Source organism: Nyctibius grandis, chromosome 5 (genome assembly GCF_013368605.1).
Source record: "Nyctibius grandis isolate bNycGra1 chromosome 5, bNycGra1.pri, whole genome shotgun sequence".
Lineage (NCBI taxonomy): Eukaryota > Metazoa > Chordata > Aves > Nyctibiiformes > Nyctibiidae > Nyctibius > Nyctibius grandis.
This window is the reverse complement of record NC_090662.1, coordinates 48,474,459-48,499,930: the sequence shown is the minus strand read 5'-3', so window position 1 is coordinate 48,499,930 and position 25,472 is coordinate 48,474,459. Positions and strand designations below refer to the sequence as shown.

The 25,472-nt window shown below is 39.4% G+C and overlaps 1 protein-coding gene across 3 annotated transcripts in view; it reads right to left on the bottom strand.

The window, feature by feature from the left end:
• Window positions 1-25,467, bottom strand: part of METTL25 (methyltransferase like 25) — a 69,410-nt gene extending 43,943 nt beyond the window's left edge. For all 3 annotated transcript variants that reach the window (XM_068400698.1, XM_068400699.1, XM_068400700.1), the window contains exons 1-4: window positions 25,209-25,467; window positions 15,801-15,965; window positions 9,366-9,466; window positions 1,518-2,150 (exon numbers count right to left, since the gene is read on the bottom strand). In XM_068400698.1, the coding sequence (XP_068256799.1) occupies window positions 1,518-2,150; window positions 9,366-9,466; window positions 15,801-15,965; window positions 25,209-25,467 (1,158 nt within the window). The remainder of the gene's footprint in view (window positions 1-1,517; window positions 2,151-9,365; window positions 9,467-15,800; window positions 15,966-25,208) is intronic.
• Window positions 25,468-25,472: the final 5 nt, after the last annotated feature.

Here is a 25,472-nt window from a genome sequence, read left to right as displayed (position 1 = left end):
TTCTGAACAATAGGAGGGCAGTCTGTCTGTGTCAGGTACACGTTTGGACCACCACTGACTTCAGTGAGGTTGCCTGGGTTGTCTGAAAGTACTTTCTGGATCATTGGCTTAAGTGTAGCAAAATTTGACATCTCAATATTAGTCCTGGGCTATATACAAACATGCATTCCTATACCCATATTTCATCAGCAGATTAATTTCAGAACTTACGGTATGAATCAGTAAAAAACTAATTTTACCCATTCCTCATTTGTCCCTAGCTTAGGAAAATTTGAGGAAAAAAAAATCAATTTATGGTTACAATAAAAAATGGTAAATATTTGCAAAACTATTTCTAAAAATTATTTTCTTTCTAACAATTCTCAAAATACTTTAAAAACATGTAAATGCGCATTTTAAAGTTTTTTTATTACACATTCATCACACATAATGTGCAATTTGGTTATTAATATTTTTTAACATAATGAAGTTTTTACCTTTTCTGACATTATTTTTTTTTTTAATAAAGAAAGGCAGTGATATAGGATTTCTTCTGCCTTTTACATCATACAAATTACATGCTATGAGGATACAAAATCCAGCTGTGAAAATGTAAAGGCATATGCTTCATCAACAAACCCTGCTGTTCAGGGTGTCTTTTGCAGACAGACATGAGCTTGCTCCACACATTCTCAGATACTCAGTAGGATTTATTAGCTCAAATTATAGGGCCATCACACAAACCTATGTTCTTGAATCAGAGATGAATTACACCCCTGAACATAATAGTTCAGTTACTACTGAACACAGACAAGTTTTCACCTTTCCATGAAAGACTGAATGTATCTACCCAATCAATGTACGTTAGCTGAGGCATAGGAACTAAACAGCCATACAGCTCCTAGACTTCTGTCACTGTCTTTGGGCAGCTGAGCTTGGGCTTATTCCTGTAGACACAATCCCTGTCAGCTAGTAAATTACTAAATGAACTTAAAGTAAGCCCGAAAAGTCAAAATATAAAAACATGATTTGCAAAGAGGGCTCTTTACAAACTATGTTCAGTACTATACACAATAAATTCTCCTATGCCTTCAAAGTTTAATTGAAACTACAAAAAATACAAAACTTAAAAAAGAAGAAATTTCAGGAAAATTGAAGTTCCAGTGCTTAATATATCCATCTATCTGGTAAATATAACTCTTCTCATAATAATTAGATGTTGTCTATAACCACACTTGTAAAATACTTGAATGTGCTAATATGTATGCTGTTAAATTTGACAGCTGATTATTATCCACCCCACAAATTCTAAAGGCTGCTTTACATATTCAAAATAATCGCAACATATATATTAAAATAGAAAAACAATCTGTATCTGGTAGACATACTTCTGCTAACTGGCTGAAAAACATCATTGGGCCAGAGTATCCATTTACACCACTGATAGCACTCTGTGTACACTCAGCAAACATTATGTACATATGAAAATGGCAATATAAAGACAAAGGACAATCTACTTCAAATATTATTAAAATAACCTCCAGATCTGCTATGATGTCACTGAGTTCTGTTTCTGCAGTGATGCAAGAGGTCAATGGAAAATACAGGTTTGATTCACTCAACTTGCTCGCTTTAGCCTTGAGAGATGCCATTTTTCTTTGCACCTTTTCCTTTTCACAGAGTTCCCCACAGTTACACTGAGATGAAGAAAATACTTCCACAGCATCTGCAGGCAGAACACTTAGAACAGTGAGAACCTCTTCAGAAAGTCTGCTCTCATCAGACTGTGTCCGAGCCACCAAAACAACTTCAGTTTGTTTGCTGGTTTCAGATGTAGCTATTTCTGTGAAACCACAAGAAGGAACAAAATCTTGGATAGTCACTTGGTCCTGACTTTGAAGACTGCTGTCACTATTTAAGGGCTTTTCGCTGATTGCTTTACATTTAGTTTCACTTTCCACTGGCCTGTCATTTGCCTTTTCCAAGCTCTGGCTTTTGCGGTTTGCTCTTCCTCGACTCTGATATGCTCTCCAGTGTTTCTTCAATTTTCTGTTCCTTTCATAAGCACCATTAGTGTTGGTGTTTGAGGAGTCAATTCCATAAACTTTTAAGTTATATTGCATGGACAAAAAAGAACTCAGGTAGCCTTTTCCAGAACCTATATCAATCACCTAGATAAGGAGTGGAAAAAAAAAATCACTATATTAATGAGCAAAAAGACACACTTCAATCAAATGCAAAATAATTCCCTAAAAATTTAAGCATGGATTTCATAATTACATTATCAGTTATCCCTCCTAATACATTGAGTTCATTTGCTTTGTTGATCCACCTGGCTTTAAAACACAAAATTATGTCTTAAGAGATTTGCTCCAGAAAACACACACTGCAATGCTTATGCAATGCTCATGTCCTGACTCGCTGGGAAAGACTTTCAGTATATTTTTTGACACAGAACTTCCTAATGCTAAAGAAAATAACCATAAACCACCAACACCACTACCTGCCTTTGCTAAACTGGGTCAGGATATAGAGTTAGCAAAGAGAGCATTCACAGTATTTAGCTTTAGGCACCTAGCTCCCATATTGAGGAGTCTGTATGTCACTAGGTATACCGAAATAAGCATCTTCAGGTTCGATGCCTCACATAATCACTTCAGATGTGACCTAAAAATAGGTGATATTAATACCCTCTCTTCTGTCAGAATGTTTCTTTATACCACTTTCCCATTCTGTGCAAATGATCCATACAGCTTTGATTAACGTAAGGATGCTTTTGTAATAAAACAAAGGGGCTCACATGGCACATACAATCAGAATGGTTTGGGTTGGAAGGGACCTTAAACATCATCTAGTTCCAACCCCCCTGCCATGGGCAAGGACACCTTCCACTAGACCACGTTGCTCAAAGCCCCATCCAACCTGGCCTTAAACACTTCCAGGGAGGGGGCAGCCACAACTTCTCTGGGCAACCTGTTCCAGTGTCTCACCAACCTCGCATGTGCTTTCACTGCCTGTTCTGGAGGAAGGAGTGAATAGAAAACTAGTTACAGTTTTGTCTCATAGCTGATAGCATGTGCTACTTCTGTGTCTGATATAACACAGGAAGGAAAACACTCTACAGAGTAGTAGCAGAAATAAGAGTTGAACCTGACAACTTTAGGTACGTAATCACAGCTTTATATTATGTGTGCTTTAATTTGTAAGAAATACATACACATAACAAAATATTTTACAAGAATAGGCAGAGTGTCACTTCTCTAAGGAAAGAAAATTATAATGTTCACTTCTGTTCAGGTATCTACCAAAAATTACAGTGACTAGATATAATTGCTTCTTTGTAGATGTTCCTGAAAGTGTTTGATTGAAGAACATCTATGTCTTGTTCTTGGCCTGTCACACATTCATAAGAAAGCTTACACTGACATTTGTAAGTCCAAACAGCAGCATACACTACATGGATCCATCTTAAACTCAACTGCATAGTTTTTTTACCAGGAAAGAATACTCAGTATAGCAATACTCTTCCTGAAATGAAAAACAAAGATTTATTCCTTATTCCAAGACAGTTGAAGATTTGTACAGCCATGGAATTAGAAAGAAAAATTTGAACCAATGTCACTAAAGACAACGTAAAACAGTGGAGAATACACACTATTAAGTAAAAATCGTTTACCTAGGCTGCATGTGCCTTTCTCATCTGCACTCTTCATGTGATATTGCTGCATATTTGCCATCTAGGGATGCTACAATCCTCAGATTTCTTGAATGAAATCAGTACAGGAGTGGATTAAATGAAATAGAATTGATATAATCTAAGCATACTTTTTGAAAATGCTATTTATTTATCACATTTATCACCAATATTCTCCTCGATTGTTTAAAAGTGAAGGAAAGAAAAATGTTCAAGTATTAATTTTACTCACTATTTTATGTAGTGGATATTACTATTACACAGAATATGCACACCTCCACTTCTACAAGACTTTTAATTAGTTCTGTGAAAGGCAGCAGTTGGACACAGAGTCAGCTAGGGAATTATTCCTAACTCCTACGTGTGACCTCTAGTGGCTGTAAAGACAAGCTGCTGTTTGGGTAAGGTTTTTTCAGTTCCAAGTAAAAAGAAAACAGTCATATACCTGTAAATTACCACCAGGAGAATAGTTTCAAAATGAAAGAAAAATTTGACTAAAAATAAGCAGGCAATGATCTTGTGCTAAACAAATAGATTGCATTAAATTAATCCCTGTTTTACCTTCCCTTGATTACATAAGGAAAGGTAATCAGCAATCCATAGAATATCTGCCAAGCATGAACTTTTAAAATGAAATTTCCATGATATAATGAACTCTAAAGGTCTTGTCCATAGTGAGCCTGGTACTATGTTTAAACACAGTTTCCAGCACAGCACAATCAAGAACTTCATTTCCAGAAGCATTCCAGCATTTCCCAGCACCAAATCACAAATTTAATGGATACTAAATGCAGAATTATATCATACTTACATTAGACATTGCAACTCTTGCTGCATATGCTGCAATTTCCAAGGAAAACTTCCACAAATACATTAAAGAAAATAAATGTGCATTTAAGCAAAGAAGAACCATCACTGGCTTCTTTTCAGTTTAATCAAGAACTTCTTTATAAAATAAAGTTCCACTTGTACAATAGGAAAAACACTTAAAAGGGGCAGTAAACAACTGAAAAAAAAACCCTTTACTTAGTTTGCTTTAATGTTTTAATTCAAATCATTAACCTAGAAGTGATGACAGTAGTAATAATGTTTTTGCTTTTATTCTCATTTTACTATTTATTATACTACATTATAAAATACCATAAGGGAGTAATATCCTCTACCACCCATTATACATCATGGGTATTGAGGTGAAATGAAGGGCATTTTTCAAGCCGTCAGTGATCTGTAATATCTGAAAGAAACACCCCGAGGACACGTGCTGCTGTAAAACGTGTTGTATTTTCATAGCTCCAGATTTTTTAATTAAATGCTGCATATATTTTGTTTTGTGAGAAGGATAGGAAAAAATCAATAAGGAAAAACCTCTCCTAAAACTTTACAATTCCTATTTTTTTAAGTCGAAAAGTAACAAAAACAAAAGAAGTTGCTTTTTAATAACTGAGAAGGAGGCTTTTCTTTTTTTTTTGTTTTAAATGTAACTGGAAAGCTCTTTTCATATATTAGGGATTTGTAACTTTGCACAAATAAATTCTGTTACAGTGTATGAGTAAAATGTAAGAAAGTTAATATAGAGCAGTCGGCATTTCATATTCAGTGATATATTGCAATAATATTTTTCATCAAATGTTAACATTTAAAAAAAGAAACAAAACAGAAAATAATCCTTTGTCTAAAGATACTCCAAGCCATCTGATAAAAGTGCATAATCACTGGATGAAATTACAGCATATTGACAGATATTTAATAATGATTGGTTTGAGATTTTATTAGTAACCAGATACATCGGGACTTAGGTTAGGACATTAAGGTGGCTCTTTTTTTACTCTCTGAATATGGGTTTTCCTTTCATTCCTGAATCTCACAGGAACTATTTAAGATCTATATGAAAATGCTATATGAAACATCACCTTCCAGCAAACTCAGAGACCATGTAGTCCTGCATTATAAGCAAACTACGCTCTCCTACAGCTTTGTCACTCTGTGGAAGTCTTCAACACTTGAACAACTAATACTTGCCTGAAGCAAAAGGTAAGCAAGGCAAAACACATGCTAATGATAGAAGAAAATACTTTCACAAATCTGCTGCTACTGTATTTCTGTTCTTTACAGAGTGCATCCACTGCACAGCTGTTGAGGTCACCCACACTGGTCACAGCGGCTGGCTCCTGAAAGAGCTGCTGGAGAGATCGCCTTCCATCACTGTAAATGATCCCAGATGCTCACAAATCGATTGTGTCTTGTCCAGTAATATTTGGCCTTAACTGCAGCTCTCTGTTTACTTGGTAATCACAGTTGTAAGGAGAAGACTGCCTAAAACCGTGCCTTTGTCAGCTATTCCTCACAAGACAGATGGGCAGGATTCAGAGTTTTGATCTCTGTTTCCGAGGATGCCACAGGCCTGACCTGAGATTATGTAAAGTACTGCATCATTTATACTATCTAAATTAAACTCTGTCTGAGCCAAATAACTTCCTAATCAAAGTTCAGCTTCAGAAACTCAGAGCTGAATCCAAGTTTTGGGGCCTGCCCTTCGGTCAATGGTGGCAGCAGCAGCAACTCAGGACGCTGCAGATACTTCTCTACCCCTAAACTGAACAGAGCACGGCCACGTACAGAATCACAGAATCACAGAAACAATCAGGTTGGAAGAGACCTCAGGGATCATCGAGTCCAACCGTTGCCCTGACACCACCATGTCAACTAGACCATGGCACTAAGTGTCATGTCCAGTCTTTTCTTAAACACATCCAGAGATGGTGACTCCACCACCTCCCTGGGCAGCCCATTCCCATGTCTAATGACCCTTTCTGAGAAGAAATGCTTCCTAATGTCCAACCTGAACCTCCCCTGGCGGAGATTGAGGCTATGTCCTCTTGTCCTATCACTAGTTGCCTGAGAGAAGAGGCCAACTCCCACTTCACTACAACCTCCCTTCAGGTAGTTGTAGACTGCAATAAGGTCACCTCGGAGCCTCCTCTTCTCCAGGCTAAACAACCCTAGCTCCCTCAGCCGTTCCTCGTAGGTCAGACCCTCCAGACCCTTCACCAGCTTGGTCGCCCTCCTCTGGACTCGCTCCAACACCTCAACATCTTTCTTGAAGTGTGGGGCCCAGAACTGGACACAGTATTCAAGATGCGGCCTCACCAGTGCCGAGTACAGAGGGACGATCACTTCCCTCGACCAGCTGGCTACACTATTCCTAATAGAGGCCAGGATGCCATTGGCCTTCTTGGCCACCTGGGCACACTGCTGGCTCATGTTTAGCCGGCTGTCGATCAGCACCCCCAGGTCTCTTTCCACCGGGCCGTTTTCTAACCACTCTTCCCCCAGCCTGTAGAGCTGCATGGGGTTGTTGTGGCTGAAGTGTAAGACCTGGCACTTGTTCTTGTTGAACCTCATGCTGTTGGTCTCGGCCCATCTATCTAACCTGTCCAAATCCCTCTGTAGGGCCTTCCTACCCTCCAGCAGATCGACACTCCCACCCAGCTTGGTGTCATCTGCAAAAATCCCTACGTCTAGATCATCTATAAAGATATTGAACAGCACCGGACCCAGAACTGAGCCCTGGGGAACACCGCTAGTGACTGGCCGCCAGTTGGACTTTGCCCCATTCACCACCACTCTCTGGGCTCGGCCATCCAGCCAGTTTTTAACCCATTTAAGAGTCCACCCATCCAAGCCCCGGGCAGCCAGTTTGTCTAGGAGGATGCTGTGGGAGACAGTGTCGAATGCCTTACTGAATTCTAGATAGACTACATCCACAGCCCTGCCCTCATCTACTAAGCGGGTCACTTGGTCATAGAAGGAGACCAGGTTGGTCGAGCAGGACCTGCCTTTCATGAATCCATGTTGGCTGGCCCCGATGCCCCGATTGTCCTGCATGGGCCGTGTAATGGCACTCAGGATGATCTCTTCCATCGCCTTGCCTGGCACCGAGGTCAGGCTGACAGGCCTATAGTTCCCTGGATCGTCCTTCCGACCCTTCTTGTAGATGGGCGTTACGTTTGCTAATTTCCAGTCAGCTGGAACTTCTCCAGTTAACCAGGACTGCTGGTAGATAGTAGAGAGTGGTTTGGCAAGTTCATTTGCCAGTTCCTTCATTACTCTGGGGTGAATCCCATCCGGGCCCAGAGCCTTGTGGGTGTCCAACTGGCACAGCAGGTCACTAACCGTCTCCTCCTGGATCATGGGAGGTTCACACAGCTCCCCATCCCTAACTTCAGGCTCTGGGGGCCGAGTCTCCTGAGGACAACCGGTCTTGACATTAAAGACCGAGGCAAAGAAGGCATTGAGCACCTCTGCCTTTTCCTCATCCCCTGACACTATACTACCCTCCTCATTCAGCAAGTGGTGGAGGCTCTCCTTGACCCTCCTTTTGCTGTTGATGTATTTGTAAAAGCTTTTTTTGTTATCTTTGTACTCTACCCCCAGCGCACGACTGGCCATATCATTAATTTTTTAGCAACCCCTCTGGCACAGGTATGAAGCAGGCCAACTAGCACTCTCCCACTGCAAAGGCCAGGCACAATTTGAGGGACAAAATATACCAGAGACCGTAGTAATACAGACTTAGCCTGCCCAACTGCAGCTGTCTCTCCTCTACCCATGTCTCCTATATTAATTTTAAACTATACTCAGACATACTTAGGAAAAAAAAAAGGCTCAGAGGGAATATGTTTAGAATAAAATTTGGGCAGATACCTTATTAATCTTTGGTTTTAAACAAATATAGTTTGTTCTCCACAAATCTTTGTGGGAATTAATATTAGGCTGGAGGAAATTAGTCTCCATTTACACTTACAGATCCCTGCATAGAAAGCAAGTGCAGCTCAGATGTAGAAAGGAATCAAATGCAGTGTCCAGAGCCACCAGACATCTACTGTTTAGAGTGAGGATGAAGCTACATTAGCCACTTACTAGCATTATAGAGATTAAAATGATTAAACCAACTCAGTTCACCCAGTTACTTAAAAATTTAGTCTTACCGCAATAAAGGTCTAAGACATGGAATCTAACAGAAAGTTTAGCGTTGAAAGACCTTACAGAAAATTACATGTATGTAAGACGAAGAAATGGTACTGGTGTTACTTTTGTCAAATAGAATGTGAAATATGGTACTGAAAAAAGTATTGTTGTGATGCTCCTGTTTTGTCAACAGATCCGTAAGTAGTCCATAAGTGAAGAAAGGTGAACAGCATTAAACAATAGGAAACATTTTAAATCCCTTGTGCCAGAATAAGAAGACATGCTTTCAAAATTTCTCAGATTTTCTGCTTTGGTCTTTACGTGATACTCCTTGACAGAAAGAGAAGAATGAAGTTTTACTCTCCTACTGATGCCTATGGTAAATTGCCAGCAATATAATACTGATAAACAAGGCAGTACCCGTGCATAGCAAAATACAGTACAATTTTTAGCTGTTCAACATATAGAGGATGATTATAATTTCTTGAAATTTTTCATGAGTCATAAAATGATTATGACACACTGAAAGGCAGCTCCTTTAGAATGATATATTTGTAAACAAAATTGTCCTTCAGCTGAGCCCTAAAGGCTCTTCTTTAGCTACAATTATTTACAGGAAAAATAAGAACAGCAGTGACAGAATACCAAAATGGGGTATTCAAACACAGTAAAGAGAATAATTTGGAAGGCACGCAGTAACATAGAGTAAGAACTGCTTTCTTACCTGCTTTATACCACAATAATTCGCTATTTTGTCTACCAGCTCTGACATCACCTGCACTTCATGTGATTTCTTATTATTCATAAACTCATCAGTTTTTATACCTGTATTGGATTAAGAAAATAAATACACATTAACGCAATCCATAACAATAAAGATTTGCAATCAATCAGAAAAAATACCAAGCTAAAAATATGCTATAGTCTATTTATATTTTAAGGAAAAACTCACTAAATTATTACAAGACTAAACTTCTGAATTACAGATGAATTAGTAAAATTCAACACACTGTAAAACTTAGTACTGTTAGTGTAGTTTTTTCAAGATGTAGCATATCTAATACCTGACCAGATATTAGACAACAGCTACTACTATAAAACTGTCCTATTTCTTCCTGTTCATTAAAAAATATTTATTTTTCTGTTGTTTGTCACATTTACCTTTACATACATGAAATACAAGCACAGGGACAATTAATAGTCACACAGTACAGCTTGTTAATTCTGCAGATTTGCTCACAATATCAAGTGGGAGATATCTCAAATAAAAGTTAAAAGCGATGCTGGGGAAATTCAAAGGAAGATGCACATTTATTTTCTTTATTTAGCCTACGGATGGGTCATAGAACTGTTACATCTTTATGGTAGAAAATCACTCATTTCAATGTTGCTGGAGAATGTGTTAATGAGATGGAGTCAATCTCTACCACAAGTTTACAGCTTGTGGAGAATACCAAGAACCCACTTGCTAATCTCTACGTCCCCAAACCAAAGGAGGAGCTCAGAAGTCACTCACTTGGGAGAAACCCACACATTTCTCTTAGGCAGAATTACAGAATCAATCCATCAGGTTGGAAGAGACCTCAGGGATCATTAAGTCCAACCGTTGCCCTGACACCACCATGTCAAATAGACCACGGCACTAAGTGTCATGTCCAGTCTTGTCTTAAACACATCCAGAGATGGTGACTCCACCACCTCCCTGGGCAGCCCATTCCAATGTCTAATAACCCTTTCTGAAAAGAAATTCTTCCTAATGTCCAACCTGAACCTCCCCTGGCGAAGCTTGAGGCTGTGTCCTCTTGTCCTATCGCTAGTTGCCTGGGAGAAGAGGCCAACTCCCACTTCACTACAACCTCCCTTCAGGTAGTTGTAGACTGCAATAAGGTCACCTCGGAGCCTTCTCTTCTCCAGGCTAAACAACCCCAGCTCCCTCAGCCGTTCCTCGTAGGTCAGACCCTCCAGACCCTTCACCAGCTTGGTCGCCCTCCTCTGGACTCGCTCCAACACCTCAACATCTTTCTTGAAGTGTGGGGCCCAGAACTGGACACAGTACTCAAGGTGCGGCCTCACCAGTGCCGAGTACAGAGGGAAGATCACTTCCTTAGACTGGCTGGCTACCCTATTCCTAATAGAGGCCAGGATGCCATTGGCCTTCTTGGCCACCTGGGCACACTGCTTGCTCATGTTTAGCCGGCTGTCGATCAGCACCCCCAGGTCTCTTTCCACCGGGCCACTTTCTAACCACTCTTCCCCCAGCCTGTAGCGCTGCATGAGGTTGTTGTGGCCGAAGTGTAAGACCCGGCACTTGTTCTTGTTGAACCTCATGCTGTTGGTCTCGGCCCATCTATCTAACTTGTCCAGATCCCTCTGTAGGGCCTTCCTACCCTCCAGCAGATCAACACTCCCACCCAGCTTGGTGTCATCTGCAAATTTACTGAGGGTGCACTCAATCCCTACGTCCAGATCATCTATAAAGATATTGAACAGCACCGGACCCAGAACTGAGCCCTGGGGAACACCGCTAGTGACTGGCCGCCAGTTGGACTTTGCCCCATTCACCACCACTCTCTGGGCTCGGCCATCCAGCCAGTTTTTAACCCATTTAAGAGTCCACCCATCCAAGCCCCGGGCAGCCAGTTTGTCTAGCAGGATGCTGTGGGAGACAGTGTCGAATGCCTTACTGAATTCTAGATAGACTACATCCACAGCCCTGCCCTCATCTACTAAGCGGGTCACTTGGTCATAGAAGGAGACCAGGTTGGTCGAGCAGGACCTGCCTTTCATGAATCCATGTTGGCTGGCCCCGATGCCCCGATTGTCCTGCATGTGCCGTGTAATGGCACTCAGGATGATCTGTTCCATCACCTTGCCCAGCACTGAGGTCAGGCTGACAGGCCTATAGTTCCCTGGATCGTCCTTCCGACCCTTCTTGTAGATGGGCGTTACGTTTGCTAATTTCCAGTCAGCTGGAACTTCTCCAGTTAACCAGGACTGCCGGTAGATGATAGAGAGTGGTTTGGCAAGTTCATTTGCCAGTTCCTTCATTACTCTGGGGTGAATCTCATCCAGGCTCATAGCCTTGTGGGTGTCCAATTGGCACAGGCGACCAACACTACGGTACACTTGGCTCTAGTTAAACTGATGGAAGTTTTTGTAAGTCTGAGTGATGGTAGAAGAAACTGGACCATTACTGATGGGCATGCTCCTAGAAAACAAGACTTTCCTACATGACTGGGCAGATTAATATACTTTCCCATTCTCTGCTTTTTGCACAATATGTGTTCACCTGTCCAGAAACTGATCATTAGGCAAAAACTATGTTCGTTCCTTGATCAGATCATGCTGGGAACAGAGCCAAGAGTGTTACTTCTTTAAAAGAGAGTGGGGAATTGAACCGAGCTCATGAGAAACCTAGTGTTTTCTCTATTTTTCCCCAAACCCACAGGATCTCTCTATTTCTTAAACATCTGGGGTTTTTATAATAAACTGTTATGATAATACTTAAAATCTAATATAGACTCTATGAACTGACAAAAGAAAAAAATAGACTAAAATACTTTTAAACAAAACAAATAGCAGAAACAAGTGTGTGATTTCACTAAAGATTCACCTTAACTTTAAAATTGTGAAGGTCTACACAGTGTCCTAAAACCTCTTAATTTGTAAGCATTTCAAATGAAAGAAAAAAAAGACAGGAAAAAAAAAAGAAAGAAAAAGAAAAAAGGTCTCTTTTTTGTTTATATTTGAAGATTTTTGTGTCTGGATAGGCTCACAGAAGAAGCAGCAGAATGGGAACAGGAAGAAACAGACATTTAACTTCTTGACAGAAATAGAAGTTTTTTGACTGTTCTCCAAAGCAGCACTGTCACTTTGAACTATCACCACATATTGCACCTTTCACTCTTTGCTATAGTATGAACTCAAAAGACTGAATTGAATAATGCTGTCTGAAGTATCATTTCAGAGAGTACTTAAGCCAAATTAATATTTCAAACATGGAAGAAATCCAGAAATCCAGAAACAAGACCCAGCTTGCAAAAGCTGCATCTCCAGGTAAAAAAATCATAGTTTGCTTATACCTACATATATCAAGTATTTATCGTCTTAGCTACTAAAGTTTCTTAACCATTTTAGACCTCTTTTCCTACTTTTTGCAGAATGAACACTCTGCTTATATTTCAGCTCAGGAAAAATGATACTGTGTGCAGGAAATTATGGATTTTTTACAAATTTTATTGTTGCCGCATTTTCGCAGAATTCTGATAGATTTGTTTACATTATTTTGAAAAACAAGCAGACATATGACAAATAGAAAAAATGTATTTGGGGACTGTTTTATATTGCCAAGACAATGGCAAATTTGAAAAAAACATGTATACTACTTTTAAACAAACTGTGTAAATTCATTCTGCTTTCACAAAATTGCTTTCTTGAAACAAATAATTATACACGTAGATTTCCTTAATACATGTACAACTGATGCAAGCAGAACAAATACTAATTTCAAAAGCCATAAGAAATTTATAGATCCATCTCCTTTTGTGATGAAAAAAGAAAGTGGGGTTCAAACACTTCACGGAAGTACCCTGGATATAACAGAGTAATAAAAAGCTTAATGTTATTAGTTTTAGCTAGTACTGAAACGTTGCTTGTTTCCATTGTGATCCCCTAGCACAGGTAGCTGTTTTTCATTTGAAAAACTGCTTCAACTCTATAATGCCATTTACAGCTGTATCTTTAGTTGTGAAACTGAACAAATTAAGGAGAGACTGTCTTTTATACAGGGCTAGTGAAGATCTTCTTAAGATCTCCTATGGCAGGGTGCAGGGGTTTTATACCCCAGCTACCTGTGGAAATTCAGACACACCAGATAAAAAAAAAGAAATTCACAGTCCACACCAGACACCACCACCTATACAGAAGTTACACTACTATGATTTAATTCCATAAGCCAGCGTGAGGGACTGGGATAACCATATACTAAAAAAACCATTGAGGCAGAGTGATATTCCAGTACATAGAATTTAAAGACAGATTCGTTAACAGTCACTGCATGACTACTACCTTGGCCCTAAACACATTGGAAAGGTAGAGAGTACTCTTAATACAATACTCTAGCAAACATCACTTCTTAGATATGAACTCTGCAACAAGAGAAAGTCTCCCTGCTGGCTTCCTCCCCTTGGGCAGGCTCTTCTGGATCCTGTGTGTTCAGTACAAGCAACCTGATGGTGCAGTAAGGATCACAGTGACCTTCATTAGGAAGCAATGGAGAAAGCCCTTTAGACTCAGAACTCCAGTCTGAGTAGCTGTGTCCACAATACGCTTAAAATGTTTGTGCTTACCACTTATTCCAAGGAAGGATAGCAATATGTCTACATTAAGATGGTGAAGAAGTTAAAGAACTATGCAAGTGTGCAATAAGCATGTTTGTCTTAGAACAAGAAAATGTATTAAAAACATCTGAAACATAAATGGAGTTATCCTGATGCATACTTTTCAGAATATGAGCAAGGCCATCATAAAGTTGTCATTTTTCTCAGACTTACACTTCTCTTGACTTGCAAGCTTTAGTATGCAGGAAATTAATATATTTTCTGAAATACAGAATTAAGTCAAAAATATTTAAAATAGCTTAAAGTTAAAAGATCACAACTTTCATTTGGCAACTTGCACATTACAAATCCATAATTTGGTATTTTGCTTCTGCCAAATGATTATCAGGAACTTCAATTAAGTTAATTTACTGATACTTACTGCCAATTCAACACAAAGGTTTTGAATTATAATACCATTGCATACATTTGGAACATGTTTTATTTTTTCTGTGAAGTACAATTTAGAATTACTGCATCACAAACCCAGGCCCCAGTTACCCAACCGAGCAGCACTCCTGCAAGACACAGAATAAAACATTCAGCAATTGGCTTATTCTGATGCTCCATTCTGCATGACAAGAAGATGAAAGAAACCTTGTAGTTTTTTCTAAGAAAGCTAATCCAGGTATGAACTCAAGTATGAATATAACAAGGTAGAACTACAGAATTACAGAACATTAAGCAGAACACAGGGAAGGAGAACCTAATAAAAATGAAAAGAGCTAAAAAGGAAGTGGAAGAAAGGCAGCATACAACTGTCAAACAAGAAAAAAGGGCTTCAGATAAAAGGAAAGAAGCCGGAAAGTAAGACCAATGCACAATAAACGATTAAGACTATCTATCTTAGCTATGGCATTTTAGTAATTCTGAAGAAATGAAAAACTGGGGAGCCAACCACAGAAAATGGCAAAATTTTGCCATTCTACAGAGAAGATTGCTGTAGAAAATGGGAAGGATGCCCAACATACATAATGGTGCTATCACTTAGGATAAGAAACGTCAGAGTTTTAACATATTATAGAGATAAAACAAACTAGAAAGCAAAGGCAGAGAGCTGCTCAGTCTGTCTCTGAAAAACTAATTAGAAATCTGAAAGACAGTGACAAATCTATAATGACTGAGGACTCCATGAAGGGCACATTTTCTGTGAAAATGACAGCAGCCCAGGTAAGTATAAATGCCAGTTTATCACCTAATAAAAAAAATATAATTGGGGTAAGACTTCCAGTGTCCAACTTGAGAGTGTTTTAATTCAATTTCTCTAACTAGAGAAATGAAATTACTCTAGTTTTATGACATATATATGGTATTGGTCCAAAACATACAGGATGAATAAAATCTTTTTTTTTTGAGACATCAAACACTTATTGGACCTTGTTCAGCTAAACACCAAAGCACATATTTAATATTGAACAAAAGATGTAACAAAAAACACCCATATTTGCCAGATTTTAGGGTGAGCCTTTTAAAAAAAGGAGAAAAGCAAAGGGAAATAACAAATATCTCAAATAATGATGTGCCTGCTTGCCTATCGCATCCTCTTTAAAACTGAATCTCAGGAAGGCCCTATAGGTACTGAATGCTGTGACCCCTCTGCTCAAATTTGAGCAAAAGAACCCATTTTCTAAACAAAGGCAATGAAGAAACAGCCTAGGAACAAATAGAAATCAAAGTGAGAAGCATGTAGGAAAAAAAACCAACCAAACCACCCTCCAAAACCAAAACTCTACAGGTCCTCCAGTGAATAAGAAAAAACTTAAATACAAATGTAAATAAACCTGTTATTCCTCGATTGTCTCCTCTCAGTGCTTCAAGTACGTCTTCTAATGGGGTACACACTCCAAGGCAGGACAAAGAATAATACTTAGCAGCCAGGGCAAACAAATGTACATTGATAAGCTTCTTAGAGTTTTCACAAAACACATGGGAAAACATGTCATCATCTGTACAGAAAAGAAAAAGAAAAGATTTCTGTAAATAGTGCTTAATATCTCTGTAATAGACGTAATAGAGCTGACGGAGATCTACAAGCAATAAATACATAACATCAGACAGAAGTAACCATTTATTTTGCTTCTGTAAGTGCGAAAGCTCATTATTTTTCTTCAGCTGTATTCCCTCTTCAGAACTGAGGTCAAGTTTTACTCTTAGCTGAACTAGTGCAAATGTGGAAAAATCTATTATTTTAGCAGAGCTACTTTAGTATAATTGACAAGAGAGTTCAGTCAACATTATCACTTGTCTTTTGTTTACAAACTTGCTCATTATACGTTTCCTAGTCAGCCCCATCTGACAATACACACTACTAGTTTTTTTAAGAAATGCAGCTGCTCAATATATGAAATGTTTTGATTTACAATCACTATATTAACATATTTTCCTAGCTGCTTTGTAGCTGGTGAATCTGCTCAGAGAATTAAATTAATTTTTATTACCAATCAAGTGTGAGCCAAAGTTAGGTTCCAATGCATATTTTGTTTGACTCAGGATGAAATGCTTCAGTTTGGTATTACTTAGTTTTTAGAAAATATGTCCTTTTCAAAAACGTACATTTATTTTTAAGTGAAACATATTGCTATGAATCAATTACTAATTCTGAGATTGTTTTATATTTTCTAATTCCTCTGTATTTTAGCTAAAACTATTTCTATGTAGTTTTGCTAATAATTTTTAATTTCTAAATACTTTTCTTTAAAAATATATAAAAGCTAACAAGGCTAGCAAACAAACTGTTACAAAGATTTCGAAGCTTTGCCTTTTGTCTGATGCGTAGATATCAAGCAAGTACATACCTAGCACGGCAGCTTACCTGAATCTGGCCTACCCACCTGGATGACAATGGAAACAGCTGTTTTTATTGACCTCACCTCTAATGCTCTTAATTTTCTTGCACGACCACAATTACTGGTCATGCATATATTACAATTTATTAAAAACAGTCCCAACAGTGTTGACATATTAATTTTCATGGTATTACACTACCAAGGCATGAGTCCAGCAAACAAACTTTGGACCGAAGAAAGAATAAATATTGTCTAAGCTATAACTATAATTAATATTATTTCAGTGTCTGCATGGCGCTTCTTATTCTACTTCTCGCTACTACAAAATCAGAAAAGCCACGTTTCTCTACAAATGACTTCCTTATGGCTTCCATAGACCTTGTCTATGACTTCCTTATTTGAACTTCTGAACATCCAGTAACTTTTAGTTAGTGAACCTTCATGAAGGATAAGGGTGTAACATGCTACTAGAGAACAGAAATAAAGAGAAACACTAAACCAGAATAAAGACTGCAAAGTTTTTAGGGAGAAGGGGTAATTTTGCTTTCCAATGTCTCTGTAATATATGTTAGGGAAAGACAAGAAATTAGATGCATGCATTTTGAAATTACTGAAGCAAAATAAATTTCCTTTCTGACAACACCTTCAAATCAAGAAATAATGGAAAAGACTAATATAATGGGATAACATAATCAAACACTTTCGGACAATGTCCAGAATTGCTTTTTTCCCCCTCCTAAAAAAGTTTCAACAACCATAAAAGGAGGTGAATATCTACACACAAAGAATATTTTTGCTCTCTGCTGGGTAAATGTTATGCAAGGAGTTTTTACAAGAAACTGTCACAGCTTGAGTTACTGATGAAGAAGAAAATTTCAGTTTATTTTTAAGGGAGGTTCACTCATTTAACTTATTTTAGATTTTCTGGGAATGAACAGCGTTCGAGAAAATTTACATGCGTAACAGCATTCTGAACAGCGTTCCAGAAAAATACACGGACAGTGGGATTGAGTGTGCCCTCAGCAAGTTTGCTGACAACATCAAGCTGAGTGGTGCGGTTGACACGCTGGAGGGAAGGGATGCCATCCAGAGGGACCTGGACAGGCTTGAGAGCTGGGCCTGTGCGAACCGCATGAAGTTCAACAAGGCCAAGTGCAAGGTCCTGCATGTGGGTCGGGGCAATCCCAAGCACAAATACAGTCTGGGTGGAGAATGGATTGAGAGCAGCCCTGAGGAGAAGGACTTGGGGGTGATAGTTAACGAGAAGCTCAACATGAGCCGGCAACGTGGATAGATTTAGATTAGATGTAAGGAAGAAATTCTTTACTGTGAGGGCGGTGAGACACTGGAACAGGTTGCCCAGAGAAGTTGTGGATGCCCCCTCCCTGGCAGTGTTCAAGGCCAGGCTGGATGGGGCTTTGAGCAACCTGGTCTAGTGGAAAGGTGTCCCTGCCCGTGACAGGGGGGTTGGAACTAGATGATCTTTAAGGTCCCTTCCAACCCAAACCATTCTATGACTCTATGATAAAATTTATAGACATTCACAAATTGAATGTAGTCCGAATCAGTAAAAATGCATAGAAATCTTTTAAGTTCGATGCAGTGGGAAGAAATCACTAATCTGTCAAGAAAGAGAACAAGGTTTAAGAGACTCATCAAGCAATTATATGCTAACAATTATTGAGAAAGTGATAGACATGGGACATTAAGTCAAAAGGCGCAGAGGGATATTTTGACCAGCCAGACGTTTAGCAGTTTTGCCAGGTGAAGAAGAAATCTAATTTTCTTGATGAGAAGTGGATGTTCCACTTTGTTTCATGCATATTATGACATCTTTGAATTAGTATAATACTTAGTATAACACACTAGAGAAAAGTCCGGTCCATTCTAAAATACATTTATGTTGTTCTTTATCTCCAAATTTTACTTCCTCAGTGACCAGCATGGTTTGGGGCTTTTTTTAATTTTAGAAAACTGGAGCACAGAACACTGAAACATTTAAACTTTTTAGCAACTGGCACACATTTTTAAATATACTGGCCAATCTTGTATAACAAAACAAACCAAAAATCAGTCAAGCAAAAACCTTTCCCCCAAAATTCACTTCTTTTCTTCATGACATAACATTATATTAAATAAAGGAGATTTGAAAATACATTGGAATGTCATCCTGTTACAAAATATTTCCTTAACACATGTGAGATGCATGAGAAACATCTGAATAAAATTTGATTTTTGTAATTTTAATTTTCATACATGGATATTACATATCTATTAAATGTATTTTGGTTTATAAGTAGTATTTTTTCAAAATGTCTGGCTAGATATTGAGTGTTTTTAATTGACCTTTATATTTTAAATACACTGTATCACTAGTGGAAAAAAATATGCTTTCATCATTACAGTAGCATCAGATACTCGGTGACAAGAAGAAATACTGCCATTCTTCCTCCATATAACAGGATAGCAATAAAATTCATGAAAACATGTCACTTTCACATAACAAGTCTATTAAAAGATGCCTTTGTTGACTCCAAGTGTTCTAATATATGTATTCTTTCATTAATTTTAAGCAGCTTAGAATTATTCTTAATGTAAACTTTCTAGTAGTATTAGTAGAAATAAACAGAAAATTATAAAACAACCTGAAATATCCTATAGGTGTCATAAATATGACATTGATGTATTTGCTTTAGTTCAAAAGGCAGAAATGAATGCAAATGTTACTGACAAATTAGGTACCTATATGTTGTTTATAAACATGATCTATTTCGATACGCGAGACATGCTTGTTTTGCTGCAATAGGCAGGATCTGTAAGTACATTAGTTTCCTTAATTGAAAATAAACTCACTACACCAATGTTAAGGCCAACCCTCCAATGCATGGTACCGAAATGGATACCGGAAAAGGGTTGTTTCAAAGCATCAGCCTTGCCTACCACCTCAAACCAGAATGGCATCCCAGTCCAACAGAAATTTCTGCAACGTCTAGGCCAGCATGTGTATTTCTTCATCCAGGAAAGTCATTCTGAGCAGACAACAGTTAATTCAAAAAATGGGCACAAATATGCACACAAGGATGACACGCCTGCACAAGCTACCACGAGTTAAATATTTTGTTTAGGTAATTACATCGATACTGTACTGAAGCTGTATCTGGAGTGAAAGCTAAGGCTTTCTCATCAATTTCTGCTGCAAGGTCTATAGTCTTCTTTCTTCAAACTGGATCAACATCAACTTCTTGGATACCGTAATGGCCATACCCTTAACATCTACCAAATGACTAAATGCAAGAATGCCATTGACCTAAGCCACCTTGCTTCTACAACACCAGTCATCATCCAAAACACAGCAAAACCAGTATCTCTCATCTCCTCTGTAAGGAATACATATTATATACCTCACTGGCAGCTTTCACCCAACAATCACTGTGGAAATAAACATCATGTGAATTACATATACAAACTTGCCACAGTACAAAAAGAAAACTATCATCAACCATGCACATACCCATCTTACACCACACTACCCTGACACTGACATGGAAAATCATTAAATCTATACCCTTGAAGAAATTTATCCTTATTTTTGCTATCTAACTTTCAAATAGCTCACCATGATCAACAGCATAAGCAAATATTCTGCAGATTACCAAACACCAAATGAAACCAGGTCCTGCCATGCTAAAAAGTAAAACACATCTCTGCAGCCCACACAACCAGACCCTCCCCATACTAACAGGAGTATCAAAATTCATGGACCCTCTCCTGCTTATCCTAAAGCTCAAGCTGGTTTTTCCGATTCCTCAAATTTCTCTCACGGAAATTATGCAAGTGAAAAGAACTGTCACAACGCATCAGAACGAACTCACGACATCAATTAAGAAAAATCAGTGTCAGTGAGAGAAATTATTTCACAGAACCAAAACCAGCCTCTCAGTTTGGAGTTTAAAGGGAGTCAAATACATTTCTTCAGGATACGAGCATGAACACGAATATTCAGAACTCTACTGGGTATTAAAACTGTGTACTCAGTAAACTGGTTTTATGGTGTAAAAGAATACATCTATCGAGTTCACAATATTTAGCAACCGAACCTTCCTTTCACTTTACTTGCTGCTGATTCCAATATATCGCACAAATACAACTTATCTTGAAACTTCCTAACTTTTCTAGGTTACAGATCGATTATTGAAATTCGGAGTTTTCTGCTTCTTTGTCAGAACCCGTGAAAAAGCTTATAAACCCAAAGCGTGCCTGCTTTCACTTTTTCAGCACCTGACACAGTAAAAGATATTAACGCTCCTTACAAATCCCACTTAACTGAAATTAAATGCAGTAATACAAGATCACTAGTGTATTGTCTGTAATAACACTCCTACCAAATTCAAATTGTTGTCGCAGCTTGCCAACTAAAAGAAAAAATCCAACGGCATTAAGGTATCTGAAGCACGACTTCAAACTATGGAATGGCAGTTGTCTGACTACATCTTATTTATGAATTTTAAAAATGTTAGTTTTCTCAAAATGTTTCTACTTTGGTTGCTCATGAGATGAAATCTAGCATGTCTTTTAACCAGTCAGTTCATACACTTGCAAATAAATCTTCAGAGGAAAGAAACATATGCCAAAAAAATGGAATTATATTACAAACAGTAATTTACAGTAAAATATGAAAATACTTAAAACACAGATTTTTCGGTGCCTGTGTCCAATTTACAGCAATGACGTGATAAATAAGATGCAATATGGCAAATGTCAGCTTTTTGATGTATAAAAATATAGAACAGTTTTCTATATCTAAAAATGGATCTCAAACTTTTCTGTAGGGTACAACTGAAAACAGGGGTTCCACCCTGTATATGGTCATTATAACAAAATATCATCTGACGAGGATCTGAAAATATTCTTTTGAAACTGATTTACAGAACATGTAATGTAGTGTTCTGTAACATGATTATCTTCTTGCATATAATACTGTAGAACAGAATTGTAATTTCTTGCTTGCTAGCTTCTATAACTACAATTCAGCACATGTATTTGTCAAAATCCCTATAGTGACATAAAATATGGTGCAGAATAACAGTTTTGTGCCAATCTGCCATAATGTTACTTTTTAGTTTGCAGAGCTATGTGAGTTTGAACTAACAAATTCACATTTTCAGATCAGTTCTGTCAAATCTAGCTTATGTTTCCCTATAATTTAATTTGGGATCCCTGTTAGAACAGATTCTAGAAACCTTTTCGTAATAGTCTGGGGATTGTGAATGTATAAATGTAAAACTTCTCAAACGCTTAGGAAGCAAAGGTTTCACCATGTGAAAGTAAAATGTCATTTTACACATATTTTGAGTATTTGGGGTACATGACCACAATGTCATTTGAGCATGCAAAATAAATCTATTCTCATAGCCACATTCCAAAAAAGGGTAGTTCTATGAATGATAGCACGTTATGAGAGCCTTTTAGTACCAGTGTCAAGGTAAATATAAATAACTAACATTGAAACATCTGATAATTTTAAGAACCACCACACATACAGTTAGTATTTTAGAGGAATATAAGGAAGAGTCATTTCTGTTTATGTTGGGTTTCAAGATCTCTCATGGTTGGGTTTTGTTCTCTGATGTTACTAAGCTGTACTAATGCACTCAAATAAGCTATGATATTAAGTTTCTCAATCCAAATTTTAATACAGTGCATTCATTTTCAAGGTAGATGCTTGCAGGTACCTCTACTGAGAAACTCATATTCTACTATGATGTATTTTCATCATATGACTGGATGGACAGATACCATGCAGTCAAATGAGTCAGGTATGAACCACCAAATCAGCAAGCACATGCCCATTCCATTACAGTGTCTCCAATTTTGTCACGATACTGGAGAAATTTTGAGAGTGTCTCAAAACCTTCCAAATGTTAAATAACATACTATAATTTTGAGAGTAGAAAAAAAGAGCAATTCTCATGAGCAGAAATAATCCCTGCAGAAACCAAAGAAGAAATGTTATATTTTAGCCACAGCACGAATGCTTCATACCCTTCTAAACACGTGCTTCATTTTAGCCATAAATTGCGTCTTTTGTTCCAGTAATTTCTGTATCTGATTCTGTAACACGCATTTTGAATACAGACACTAAATGATTTTCCAGTTTTAAAATCTACAAAACAATATTCTGCCTTCCTGATTCATTTTTCTACTCTACAGGCCACCACTTCAGCTTCTGAATCGCTTCATGGGCTTTCCCATAGAAACAGGTAAGCTCAGGGTAATTTTCCTTTAGTGTTTTCTTTTTGATGACTTCATCTAATAATTAGTTTTGTTCCAGCCTCTACTTACATTTAATTTTATGTCCCATTGCTCTTAATCAGTTCTGACTCTGATATCACCTGTCAAAAACATTAAGTTTTTCCTCGCTGCTTCCCAACACTTGCTTGCTGACTGGACCAGTCTTGTTTCCATCTGGCTCTCAAAGTTAATTCATAATCCAGTGTCTTTTTTATGCACAAATAAATTCTGTGGGTTTTCCCAGATACCTCAACCCTTTAAAAGTGAGCCTTACAGTTAATATTTTGAAGGTCTTTAGATCCAAGAGAGAAATGTTCCAAGTGATGTAGCAATTCACAGTTCTTCAATCTCTTTCCAAATCCAAATCATTATCTAGCTTGACTTCTATGCCAAAAAGTATGCAGCTCCACATGCTACTTTCTGTGGACCCTTCCATTACACTCAACGTGCTTTCCTGTCTCACGTGTCATTTCATGTAGCCTTTCGGAGCTAACGCTACGTGAGAACTATCTATGCTCCATAAGCTTTGGCATGATGCAGGTTTTTCTCAGCCAAGTTCTTTGTCAAAGATTTTACCTTTTAGTTTTGAAACTGATCTCTTTGCTGGGGCTCAGTCTCCCCAAATACCCTACCTTTCAGATGCTTTATCTTCATTTCTGTGCTCTGCCTGAAAGCGTTATTACTGATATGCTTCCCTTTACTTCGACTGCAGTAAATTCAGTAATACAGTTTCATAGTTGGCCTCCTCTTGAGTTACTTGAAAATTACTAAAAATATGAAGTGCTTCTTAAATAGGGTCTTGTCAGAAATAAAACTGCTTTCTGTCTTCCTTTGCCAGACACACTCATTATTACAGATACATAAGAAAGCGGTGTTTAAGCCTTTTCTAGCTGTCCTCTACATTTCCAGTGTTTCAACATTTGGAAGACTTTTAACTGTTACATCTTTCCACTCATGCGGAAGGGTCTTTTTTTGGTTCATTTCACTTCTGTTCTTCAGAAAGTAGTCAAGAGTGAAGGAGTCTGACAGTGAGGAGTTTCATTTCTGAATGAACAGGATGCAATTTATCAAACGAGACCATCATCACAACTGTCACTACCCAGAGCGTCCTAAAGCGCAATTCCCCCCACCACGGCTATACTTCACCTGAACCATGGAGGTTCCGAACACACCCCGTTACCCTGGAAAAGACGAGTGCTGCTGGTGCGAACACAGGCATGAGAGGGCAGAAACGGCCTCCTGTTGTCCTTGACATCCCTGGCCAGATTTAATTCTATCAGGACTTTAGCTTTCCTAACATGGCCCCTGGCTGCTCGGACAATTTCCCTGTATTCTTCCCAGGCTACCTGCCCTTGCTTCCGCCCTTTGTAGGCTTCCTTCTTGTGCCTGAGTTTATCCAGGAGCTCCTTGTTCATCCATGCAGGCCTACTGGTGTTCTTGCCTGGTTCCTCTTTGTTGGGCTGCATTGCTCCTGAGCCTGGAGAAGGTGGTCCTTGACGGCTAACCAGCTTTCTTTGGCCCCTCTTCCCTCCAGGGCTTTATGCCAAGGGACTCTCTCAAGCAGGTCCCTTGCAGAGGCCTAAAGCGCAATTCCCCCCACCACGGCTATACTTCACCTGAACCGTGGAGGTTTCCAACACACCCCGTTACGCTGGAAAAGACGAGCGCTGCTGGTGCAAAACAGGCATGAGAGGGCAGAAATGGCCTCAGCTGAAGGCAGACTAATGGAACAAGGACACGGCAACGGCCGCAGGAGGGCAGCGACGTAGGAAAGAAAAAGCAGCTCAGCAGAGTGGTGTGAAATTCTCCTGTTTTATTAGAGCAAGGAAAATAATTTTAAACATAGACGGGGGACAATGAGGAGGTCTTAGAAGCGAGAAAAGCAACCGATGTCGCCGGCGGAGCATGAGGCGGCTGGAAGGGGGGAGGCCCTGAGAGGCCCACAGGCGGCCCCAGCAGCCCCCGCGCAACAGGAGCCCGCGCTGCTGCCACACCTCCGCGGGCCCCCCCACACCTCCCTTAGCAACGGCGCCGCGAACGCCACCGGCACCGGGCCGGAGGGGCCGCCCCCCCTCCCGCGGGCCCCCCGGCCCCGCCCCCGCCCCGACTCACCCCACAGCACCTCCCCGGCGCCGGAGGCCTCCCCCAGGGGGCGCCGCAGCGCCAGCGGCCCGGCGTCGCGCAGCGCCTCCAGCACGGCGGCGGGGCGCAGGGCCACCAGCCGGTCCCACAGCCCGCGCGTGTAGAACTCCACCGTGTGCGCGCGGCACAGCGGCAGCGCGCGCGCCAGGAACCGCGCCACGCGCCGCAGGCTCCCCGCCGCCGCCGCCGGAGACAGCTGGGGCGGCAGCGCGCGGGGCGGCAGCGACATGGCGC